The 11,870-nt window shown below is 36.3% G+C and overlaps 1 protein-coding gene across 2 annotated transcripts; it reads right to left on the reverse strand.

The window, feature by feature from the left end:
- Positions 1 to 828: 828 nt before the first annotated feature.
- On the reverse strand, positions 829 to 10,367 carry LOC128652043 (chymotrypsin-like elastase family member 1). 2 transcript variants are annotated; one of them, XM_053704996.1, is made up of 8 exons: positions 10,290 to 10,367; positions 8,617 to 8,705; positions 5,961 to 6,061; positions 4,889 to 5,014; positions 4,131 to 4,267; positions 3,273 to 3,418; positions 1,614 to 1,763; positions 829 to 957 (listed from the first exon to the last, which is right to left on the reverse strand). In XM_053704996.1, the coding sequence occupies exons 1-8, from the start codon at positions 10,327 to 10,329 to the stop codon at positions 946 to 948; spliced, it is 801 nt and encodes a 266-aa protein (XP_053560971.1). In that variant the 5' UTR covers positions 10,330 to 10,367; the 3' UTR covers positions 829 to 945. The 2 variants fall into 2 exon arrangements, with proteins under 2 accessions (XP_053560971.1, XP_053560973.1); XM_053704998.1 differs by lacking the exon at positions 829 to 957 and having other exon boundaries at positions 1,602 to 1,763.
- Between the last annotated feature and the right edge of the window lie 1,503 nt (positions 10,368 to 11,870).

Below are 11,870 nucleotides of genomic sequence, written 5' to 3' on the forward strand. Positions count from 1 at the left end.
CTCAAGGCAACTAAATACTGAGCGATCTCCATGGAATGTGCAATACTTTATTTTGGTGTTTGGCTAACAGGCATTGATTATGAATGCATCTGGAAGACTACAGCATAGCACATCTTTCCTAGAATCTGCTTTAAATTGAATGGTTTAACAAAAGTTTTTGTGTTGAAAGTATATACTGTTTTATATATATGTTTTGCTTTTTGGTCAGAATTAGTTTGGAATTTAATATAATCGTGTATTTTTTTTCTTCAATGGCAAAACAGAAGGAGCAGCCAGAGAAAAAACAATGGAGGGATACAATTAAAAAAGGGTTACGGTTTAGAGGAACTGGTCAATGGCAGAGTTAGATTACATATGGGGGGCAGTGCACTTATTACATATGGGAGGCAGGGATACTTTATTATTTTGGTAAAAGTAATGTTTTATTTCTTATTTTATGTAGGCATTTTTTTTTTAAATTAAAATTGGTTGTATATTTCAGTTTGTACTGACTCATTTATCCATTTTCTTGATGAATTAAATGGATATTTAAAATATAGCTGCATTTTTCCGAACTATGTTTTAAAATTAATTTAAAACAAAGATTGTTCAGTTTTAAAAGATGTTAGAAGCTTTAAATTATAGAATAAGATGGGCAGAGATAATACATTAATAATTGCAATATATATTTTTTTAGTTGATGAGCTTTTATTCTTCAGAGAGAAGCATTTGTAGGCGTGTATCAGTATGTTCCCTTGCTTTTAATTGTGTATATATTTTATTACTATATAGGTAATCATTGATGTCACAAGTAGTCTTTAGAAAACTAATCATGAGATAAGAGAGATGCAACTTTCCAAAAGAATTCTTTTAATTTGTTTTTATTCATTAAAACATAAATATCCAATAGATAATAAGAATTGATGTTCTTGGTTATGTCTTAGTTAGTTCATGTAAAAGTTCTGTTTAGTAGACATTCTGAAAGATAGGCAAGACAAGATATTAGTTAGTGGTAGTAGCAATTATTGTTAGATATAAAAAGTATACCTGATTATAAATAAATAACAACTGAATTAAAGGGACAGTCTAGGCCAAAATAAGCTTTCATGATTCAGATAGAGCATGTAATTTTAAACAATTTTCCAATTTACTTTAATCACCAATTTTTCTTTGTTCTCTTGGTATTCTTAGTTGAAAGCTTAACCTAGGAGGTTCATATGCTAATTTCTTAGACCTTGAAGCCCATTTCTTTCAGATTGCATTTTAACAGTTTTTCACCAGTAGAGGGTGTAAGTTCACATATTTCATATAGATAACACTGTGCTCGTGCACGAGAAGTTATCTGGGAGCAGGCACTGATTGGCTAGACTGCAAGTCTGTCAAAAGAACTGGAAAAAGGGGCAGTTTGCAGAGGCTTAGATACAAGCTAATCACAGAAGTTAAAAGTAAATTATTATAACTGTGTTGGTTATGCAAAACTGGGAAATGGGTAATAAAGGGATTATCTATCTTTTAAAACAATACAAATTCTGGTGTAGACTGTCCCTTTAAGAGTAGAAAATAGATTGATTTATGGAGGAAACAAACAAAAAAAAGACACAGGTTAAGAACATATTTCTAGGTTAGTTACTCACAGAATTAATCCAGGAGATGTATGCAGAAACTCTTGTGAATACAGTGGGTTTCAGGTAAGCGTTGCATCCCAGGGAGGACACAAAGCTAGTCACACCGTGAACTTGGTATACGCCACTGACTGCACAGTTCAGGGGTCCACCAGAGTCTCCCTAAGATTAAAAAATAGAATCAAATTACTGTCACAAGAAAAAAGATGAAGTTTGACAAGCGAGGAAAACAGTAAGATTAATGTTTTTCTTTTAACTATGCTCACAAAAAAATAAAATCAAAATGGATGCACACATCTCTAGGGATACATTTTACTTCGCTCAATTTGCTACTAACAATACAAGTGCACATGGGGTTTTGAGCTTAATAGATTTAGATGCTGGTTTAGAGTCTTTGGACTATGGAAATATGTTTGTCATAAAATCTTTGCCATCTGTGATTTCCTCAACCAATATAATTTGTCTTGATCAGCTAATTTTAATTTCATTGTAGTTTATCATGGGCGTTTGCATTCGTCGGGCTTACCGCTGGTATTACGAGTTGAAAGTAAACGCGATTGCTTGAGCGCAGTCGTGATTTATGCTAGAATGATTACCACAACTTCTGGTTAACTATGTAACTACAAGACCGCACTTTTTCTGGTGACCAGAAGGGAGGAGGCTTGTGACAGAACCTGTGCTATTTTAAACAAGCAACCCCTTAATGACCGGCAATGTACATTGTACGTTGTGGTCATTAAAGGGTTAACATAGACATATATATATACATGTTTAAAGATGTATATATATATATATATATATATATATATATATATATTTATATGTCTATATATGTATTAATGTGTGTATATATGTATTTACAGACATACAGTATATACACATATAAACACATAAATACATATGTACTTGTATATAGACATATTTATAAGTGCATTGGAGCCCTTTGCAGTTAAGTAGATGAAAACATGTAAAAGCATATGTATGCAATATTCATATTTAATAAAGATTTTAACTTCACATTCCAATGTTCTGCTTATAAGTTAATATGTTCTAAGTATTTAGAAATAGATATTCCTTATGTATCTGTATATATTTTTACCTATATATAATAATGTATAGATATACTGTAGGTATAGCTATATATTGTACAAAACCCCCAGTAGATATATGTAGTAATATGTATTTATGAATAAATAGAACATATTCTTATATGTGAAGAAAATTGGAATGTGAAATATTCATAGTTTCATGTTGGGTTAGCGCAAATGAGAATATGCGATCAGGTTTGCACAAGAGTAGAGTGTTAGTTTTTTTTCAACACTTTTTTTTCTCCATTGACTTCTTATGAGGAATACGTAAATATTCTAACTTTGGCTTTTTGCGCTAATTGGGTTAGTGAGTGAGCTAAAACAGTTTACTTTCAACTCATAATATGAGCACAACCCGACGTGCAAAAAAAGCTCACTTCTAGCGCAATTAACATTCGAGCAGAAGCATTAATTATTGCTCTACTTGTAATCGGGTCCTATATATGTTTTGACTGTATTCTCTATATTCATGAATTTATTTAGTGAAATAATATTATATAACATTTGTTAGTGCTGATTCCAACAATGCAGTATTGGGCAAAGAAGTGCTTATCTATTACAAATTCATATACATTAATCTTACATTGCAACCAGAACGGACTCCATCACCACCAGCGCACACCATGGTGGTCTTGACTGTGCTGCCCCAGTAAGAGCTGGTAGAGCAGGTGGCATGGGCAACCACAGGGAGAGGAGCCTGCTGAAGGATAGAGGGAAGAGCTCCACCAGCTGCAGAGGGAAAATGAATAAATGTCATATTTACGGCTGTGCTTTACACCGGTATATATCATGAAGATGAATATTCAATGCTAAAATACCTTGAAATGCAATGGAACCAATTAGCATTATAACTTGAATAAGAACTAGGGTGACCATATGTTTAGAAACAGCGGTCCTAAAACCGCTGCTCCTTAACTCGTCCGCCACTTTTGAGGTGGCGGACAGCAATCAGCCCGATCAAATGCAATCAGGGTGATTGACACCCCCTGCTAGCGGCCGATTGACTGTGAAATCTGCAGGGGGAGGTATTGCACCAGCTGTCGGCATTTATCAATGTGCGGCCGACATGATTCGCTATAGCGGATCATGTCTGTCCGCACAATGATAAATCTACCCCCTTGAATATCTCCCCTGTACGGCAAGGTTTTGAATATTAGGTTCTAAGTGACAACACCACACAAGGGAAGAAGGATGAGAAATGTAATATTTAAAGTTGTAATTACCATATACTAAAAAGATCATTTATGAGTCTGGAAGTACCTTCAGCATGCCAAATTCTTTCACTTCGCACACTCCCACTGCTCTCAGGCAAGCCCTAACAATCCTTCATACCCCACCCCTGATAGGACCCTTCACCCACCCCTAGAAATGGCCCTACATCACAAGCATAGGCACTATATATTAGAGAAATTGTAACATCCACCCCTCAGAATCAACTTACTGCTGGTCCTGCCCCATCCGCTGATGGTGCAAGCATGGTTATGGGCAAGGACAGTTCCACTGCTGGGCAGGGTAGCCAGTTTCACATAACTGTTCAGAACAGCATTTGATGCCAGACGAAGGACTGCAATATCATAACTGTACAAAAAGGTAGATTTGAAAATTTAGTTATGCACGAAAGATGACACTTTAAGAGGCATTGAACTCAAAATGTAATTCCCTATAAAATGAATTATTATGCATAGTGAAAAAATGTACATAATTTGATTTGCCTAATATTCTTGTAATTTAAGTCTGAAAATTGTGTTTTTTTCACTCCCCCCAGAAAAGATGGAGTGCATTTCATGAAAAACTAAACCAAACCCTCATACATGCTGTACGGTGATTGTTTGATTTGTACAGGAGTTCATTTATATAATTACATTTAATAATTTATATATTAGAAGAAAACACTCATATTAAGGGGAACTCCAAAACAATACACATGCTGCTTAGAAATTATTGTTAAATGCTTTTAAACCATTTATTTTGAATGCAGATTTTTTTTCAATACAGATATTCATTTCTGATGCATACACAAAGAATCTCTTTAATGCATCACTTTTATGTTTTTGTTAGGTTGACTCTGAATGTCAAAATTAATTTAGGAACTGTAAGACAGTATCAATTTGTATTATAATTTAAAATAATAAAGTTATTCTGTGTAGGACCTTAGTAAATTGATATTCTTGAAAAGCTTTTTCCTCTTACGCTTCTTACCCAGCAGCAACGTTGTTGGTGTTCCAGTTTGCATGTTTAATGATTTGCTGTACAGCAATGACCTGTTCAGTTCCATCGTTCAAGCTAAGGTTATGTTCTCCCAACACCACACGGAAGGAAACAACCCTAATTAGCATAGGAAACACAACATTTGGTATTGGGTGGTACCTGCTTAATGTGTTTTTCATAATGACGCTGTATTAATTCTCATACAGTGGTAGATTTCTTTATTGTCTTAGATTCCAAGACACAAACCAAAATGGCATACATATGTAAAGTATTTTAATTGTTTTTCAGGACTAGTCCACATACTGCAAGGATATAAAGAGACAATGATAGGAGAGGATGCTACCATTCTCATAGTTGCCAACAGACAGTCCCTGGATTTTGTTGTATGTCCCTGGATTTTTTTTTGTCCCTGGAAATGTCCCTGAAAATCTCTTTTGCACATTTGTTGTTTGTATATATATATATATATATATATATATATATATATATATATATATATATATATATATATATATATATATATACACACACACACACACACACACACACACACACACACACATGATAAATAGATATAGTGTATTATTTAAATATAATTAATTCCTAATGGAATATTATTATTATTGAATGGGTTTACATATTATTTGTCTTTCTAATTTTGATGCTGTGTTGTAAAAATAGCCATATGCCCAGAATGTGTTCCAGAGACTTGGTAGGTGTAAGAGCTTGGTGCTGTAATCTGTATAATAAACTATGGATAAATCTAAATTATACTATTACTTTCAAATGGGTGTGTTTTGATTGCAGAACTGAGTGGGCGGAGCAGTTGAACAGTAGGTCGTCAATACTCCAGTAACCCGCTTGCTTGCTCTACTGCAAAGTGTCCCTGGAATTTTTTTTGAAATGTTGGCAACTATGCATTCAGAATAGATAGGTGCTAATATCTCTCATTCTCTTTTTATACGTAAATGATGATATTGTCCTTATCACTGGCATCACATTATTAGCATAGATGAATTGAAGAATTTAATCATAGGGTAAAGTATCCATATGTCTGTGTTACCTGTCTACGCAGTGAGCAGCTGTCAAGACCCAGTTAGCACGGATCAGGGAACCACCGCAGGTGTGATACCAGCTGCTGCCAGAGAGATACTGCAGGGAAACCTGGTTAAGAAGACAGAAGAGAGAAAATGAAAAACCAACATCCTGTTAATAAAAACAATTAGTGTTATATGTAATGATTTTATAACAATACAATATTATTTAATGCCGCTTTATAGGATCAAGTAAGCAATTTGTAGTCTTGTTGCCTCTAAAACAAAGTATTCTAAAACATATTTATTTAAAAAATATATACTGAACCATACATTTCCTGCTTATTACAGTATAAACAGCTCAAACATATTTTAATGTGTAATTGCTGTTGATTTTAATGTCTGTTTAAAGGGACAGGAAACCCCAAATTTTTCTTTCATGATTTGGATAGAGCATACAATTTTAAGCAACTTTCCAATTTACTTCATAATCAAATTTGCTTTGTTCTTTTGTTATCCTTTACTGAAGGAACAGCATTGCCTACTGGCAGCAAGACGAACACATCTAGTCAGCCAATTACAAAAGACAATTGTGTGCAGGCACCAATTAGCAGCAGCTCCCACTAGTGTAGGATATGTGCATATTCTTTTTCAACAAGGGATACCAAGAGAACAAAGCACATTTGAAAATAGAAGTTGATATAAAAGTGTCTTAAAATTACATGCTCTATCACAATCATGTGAGTTTAATTTTGACTTTCCTATCTCTTTAAATCTTTGCTGCCAGGACTTATTTGTCTAAATCGGAAAAGAAGTTAAGATGTATACAAATAAGTAAAAATTAAAATCACGGAATCGTTCAAGCGATCGTGTGATTTCAATTATGGGATCGGGTCAAGGGGGAGTGCCTATGATGCTAGGCACGCCCTCCAGCCCAGGATCACATTTGGGAAGCTTCTATGGCTTCAGGACAGCCAAATGGCTAGGATGATCCATGCTGTCCTAACGGCGCTAAAGCCCAACGCAGGTAGGATGGCATGGAATGTCCTAAGGGAGTGAAGGGGTTAAGGTACGGCTTAAGAAATTGCTGTTAGTTTGTATGCACACACATGGACAGAAAGCTTTCTAACGCTAGTAAATATTACATATTTAAAAAAGGAATAGTTCAACCTGCCTAAGTACGCAGAACTGTGTGTTCGTTTAACAGTAAAAATGAGGGACATATTTTTGCAAAAATAAACTGGGCCTGTGTTTAGAGCAGCACATTTTGAGAGCTCGTTCAATGTGGGGGGCACAAGTTGACCACCAAACTAAATATAAAGGCTTCAGGGGTTACTTGTGGGAAACCTCTTCTACAACCTTTTTTTTTTTTTTTTTTTTAAATCTTTCTTCTCCTTCTGTAACAACTATCTTTACTGGGTGTAGAGCACTGGGTGTGTAACAGGGCCTCATTTTCTTACAGTATCTTTGGGGAATGGAGTGTTATAGTATTATATGGAGTGCATAGCACCACTGAGAACCATCACTGATATGATGCCTCCCTGTTCTATACTCTACAAATGTTTTACTTTTTAATGTTATTACAAATCAATGATCCCTGGTTGAGAGTGTATGACCCATTCATGTGTCCCTAATCTCTTGCTGGGATAAATATACAAACAAATATGAATATGGATGTTATGTAATTTGTGAATCAGAGACTGAAAAGGGTTCTTAGGAAAGCTACTTATAATCTGCCTGATATCAGTTAAATATATGTTCATTTGAATGAACATGGAATTGGAATTCATCAGTAATGCAGCTAAGCAACCCAATCATACTTTTTAAAGACTCTGCAATGCCAAGATGGCACCAAGTACAAGTGGTGGGTGCTGATTTGAGAGATTACTGGGCTGCTGTTTGACAGATATGGTCTGTGCACAGTGCATGATTGTACCTACCAATAAACTACCCAGTAAATTCTTGCGATCATAACCCAACATGGGCCGATCTCTGCACTAAAACCCCCCAGAAAACAAAAAGCAAATGTAGCCTTATTCTCAATGCTGCCTAGCAAGAGCTACAAAACAATGCTGCACTAGGTCTGCACAGCCCCAGCATACTACTAAATGCTTGTAAAATAGGGATAAAGTGTTATTATTCATAAGCTGTAGATGAATGATTCTGGGTGTTGGAACACTACGGTTTGTCACATCTCTCAGCTGAAGGGGTTGCATCGGTTTAAGATTTGTTCTCTTCCTTGCACATACACTTCTTATATAACTACTAGTAATTTGTATAGAACTGCAGTAGGCAATTATAAGTGATAGAGGCTCATTTATCAAGCTCTGTATGGAGCTTGAGGGCCCGTGTTTCTGGCGAGTCTTCAGACTCGCCAGAAACAGCAGTTTTGAAGCAGCGGTCTAAAGACCGCTGCTCCATAACCCTGTCCGCCTGCTATGAGCAGGCGGACATGAATCGCCACAATTCAACCCGATCGAGTACGATCGGGTTGATTGACACCTCCCTGCTGGGAGAGCTGCTGGTGCAATGCTGAATATTGAGAGCGTATTGCTCTCCGCATTCAGCGAGGTCTTGCGGACTGTTGAATCAGGTCCGCAAGACCGTTTTTAAATAGGCCTCATAGTATGCACGCCTCATAGACTCATACAAGATTTTTCCATTTTTGTTATGCTTGTTACTGACCTGCCATGGCCAGGCATTCTTGGCTGAGTTTGTTCCTCCTACCACACGCCCATTTTCTTCAAGAAAGCTTAGGTCTTCAGAGCATTGTCCTTAAGGGAAAAGCAAAGGTCATTAGCTAGAGTTAACACTCAGAATACAGTACTATTTTTAGCCTTCTTTCTCAGTTACAATTTAAAAGGACACTGAACCCAAATTTTTTCTTATGTGATTCAGATAGAGCATGCAATTTTTAGCAACTTTCTAATTTACTCCTATTATCAAATTTTCTTCATTCTCTTGGTATCTTTATTTAAAAAGCAAGAATGTAAGTTTAGAAGCCGGGCCATTTTTGGTGAACAACCTGGGTTGTTCTTGCTGATTGGTGGATAAATTCACCCACCAATAAACAAGTGCTGTCCAGGGTATGAACCAACAATTGGCTGGCTTCTTAGCTTACATGCCATATTTTTCAAATAAAGATAGCAAGAGAACCAAGAAAAATTGATAATAGGAGTAAATTAGAAAATTGCTTAAAATTGCATGCTCTATCTGAATCCCGAAAGAAAAAAATTTGGGTTCAGTGTCCCTCTAACCCCTTAAAGGGACAGTCTACACCAGAATTGTTATTGTTTAAAAAGATAGATAATCCCTTTATTACCAATTCTGAAGTTTTTGTTACCTCTTTGATTACCTTATATCTATGCCTCTGCAGACTGCCTCCTTATCTCAGTGCTTTTGACAGACATGCATTTTAGCCAATCAGTGCAGACTCATAAATAACTCCACGGGAGTGAACACAATGTTATCTATATGACACACATGAACTAGTACTTTCTAACTGTGAAAAACTGTGAAAAACTGAGTACACACCCCATAACCCTGCAACATGCTCAGCCCTGGGTGCTCACTGGCACTCACAGGAAGCTGTGCTGTCCTCAGAGTTATAGGCAGTTAACCCCAGACAGGCCTGGATGCAAGTCCCATAGGGAAAATCACAAAACAAATTAATACAATACACAGAGAAAATCCAGCACTCACTTACAGGCTCTCAGCTAAGATTAAAAGCAAGGGACCTTGACAAGATACCTGTGCTTGTCCCATTTGGTCAGATGTGGTAACTAACCCTTCCAATTTTGCTTTTAATCTTAGCTGAGAGCTTTTAAGTGAGTGCTGGACTTTCTCTGTGTGTTGTATTAATTTGTTTTTTAATTTTCCCTATGGGTCTTGCACCCAGGCCTGTCTTGGGTTAACTGCCTGTGACTCTGGGGACAGCACAGCTTCCTGTGAGTACCAGTGAGCACCCAGGGCTGAGCATGTTACAGGGTCATGGGATGTGTACCCAGTCCAGTCTGAGAGTGCAATCCCCTTCTGTGTTTTGTATATGTCTAGGGTGATTACATAAGCCTGTGCACCCTTCACTTGTTCCTAGTTTGTTGGATTAAGAGCTTGCATTGTGTGGCTGTTTTAGGGACCCAGGTTTTAGAAGGGACCTTGACGAGATACCTGGGCTTGTCCCTTTTGGCCAGATGCGGTAACTAACCCTTCCATTTTTGCTTTTAATCTTAGCTGAGAGCTTGTAAGTGAGTGCTGGACTTTCTCTATGTGTTGTATAAATAATCACATTACCCTGAAAGCATTCAGAAATATATTCATTACTTTGCATTCTTAATTCATTTCAATATATAATAGCTTACCACAGAGGACGAGTGTAGCAAGTAAAAGGAACCTAAGCATCTTCAGCTGTTGCAGGTAAACTGTGCAGTGGAAATGTAGCTAACGGTGACTCGTTTTTATACCCCTGTTATTGCTGACAAAAGTCACACTTTATCAGCAACTGGTGGGAGTATTTCCAGATGTACAGTTAGAATATAAATATATTGCTAATTATAAACTCTGTATATCTTTACCTGAAGGACGACCATCAGCAGTTTAGTTTTGATTAGCTATTAAGGGCTAGATTGCAAGTGGAGCTCTAAATTATCGCACACCCACAAACAGGCAAATTAAATAGCCATTACTAGTGGCTGGTTATTGCTGCCGCTATATTGAATCTATCTTACTGATCTCATATTGGCCTAAATTCATTAAAACCTATTTGTGAAACTATCTTGGGTCAAGATGTCAACACAAAGTGAAAATTGCTGAATTCATAATGACTTGTAACTGCCCCAGCCAAAAGTAGTAAATTAAAGGGACAGTGTACTGTAAATTCTTGAGATTATAACCCAACATGGGCCGATCTCTGCACTAAACCCCCCCCCCCCCCCCCAGAAAACAAAAAACAAATGTAGCCTTATTCTCAATGCTGCCTAGCAGGAACTACTAAACAATGGTGCACTAGGTCTGCAAAGCCCCAGCATACTATTAAATGCTTGGAACAATTATACAAAAAAAAGGGTCAAAATGTGTAAAATAGGGATGAATTGTTATTATTCATAAGCTGTAGATGAATGATTATGGGTGTTGGAACACTACGGTTTGTCACATCTCTCAGCTGAAGGGGTTGCATCAATTTAAGATTTGTTCTCTTCCTTGCACATACACTTCTTATATATCTACTAGTAATTTGTATATAACTGCAGTAGGCAATTATAATTGATAGTATGCACGCCTCATAGACTCGTACATGATTTAAAGGGACAGTGTACTGTAAGTTTTTCTCTACTTTAATATGTTCCCAATGATCCAATTTACATAACTCTTTAAGCTTGTTGTATTCCTATCTATACTGAAAATGTCAATACTTAAAGGGACATAAAACAAGTTGGGATAGAGACAAAATATAATAAAATGTATACTGCAGCGCCTCACCATTATCCCTTTATTTCAAGTGTCCGAATTGTACAGCTCTAACTCCCCCACACAATTCCTTTTATGGCTGCATATACTGTATATCCATCATTCATATGGTAGAATGCAAGACTTTAACAGTCATTATCTGCTGGAGCATACCTAGAAGCAAATAAGCCTGTGTTTGATGCTAAACACTGATAAGGGGGGGTGGATCTGTCTACTCCAGAAAGCACAGCTATGTAAGTCATTTTGTTTATTTTTGAAAATTATTTTAAAATACTTGACAGCAATTTTTAAACAATTTTTAATGCAAACTATTTTTACTTAATTAGCCATTTTAGAATATGCACAGATTTCAACATGTTTTATGGCACTTTAAATACCGATTATAGAAAAGCTATGTAAACAAGAAGTTTTAGAAATAAATCACATTACCAGAGGGGGCTTGACAGAGGGATACTAAAATGTTCATTTTTTACTAT

The sequence above is a fragment of the Bombina bombina genome, chromosome 3 (genome assembly GCF_027579735.1).
Source record: "Bombina bombina isolate aBomBom1 chromosome 3, aBomBom1.pri, whole genome shotgun sequence".
NCBI lineage: Eukaryota > Metazoa > Chordata > Amphibia > Anura > Bombinatoridae > Bombina > Bombina bombina.

Coding starts and splice junctions, on each gene's coding strand:
- LOC128652043 (XM_053704996.1), bottom strand. CDS start 10,329: ATGCTTAGGTTCCTTTTACTTGCTACACTCGTCCTCTGTG. Junction 4,268..4,888: donor ACCAACAACGTTGCTGCTGG/GTAAGAAGCGTA, acceptor CTTTTTGTACAG/TTATGATATTGCAGTCCTTC. Junction 1,764..3,272: donor GAGTCCGTTCTGGTTGCAAT/GTAAGATTAATG, acceptor TTTTAATCTTAG/GGAGACTCTGGTGGACCCCT.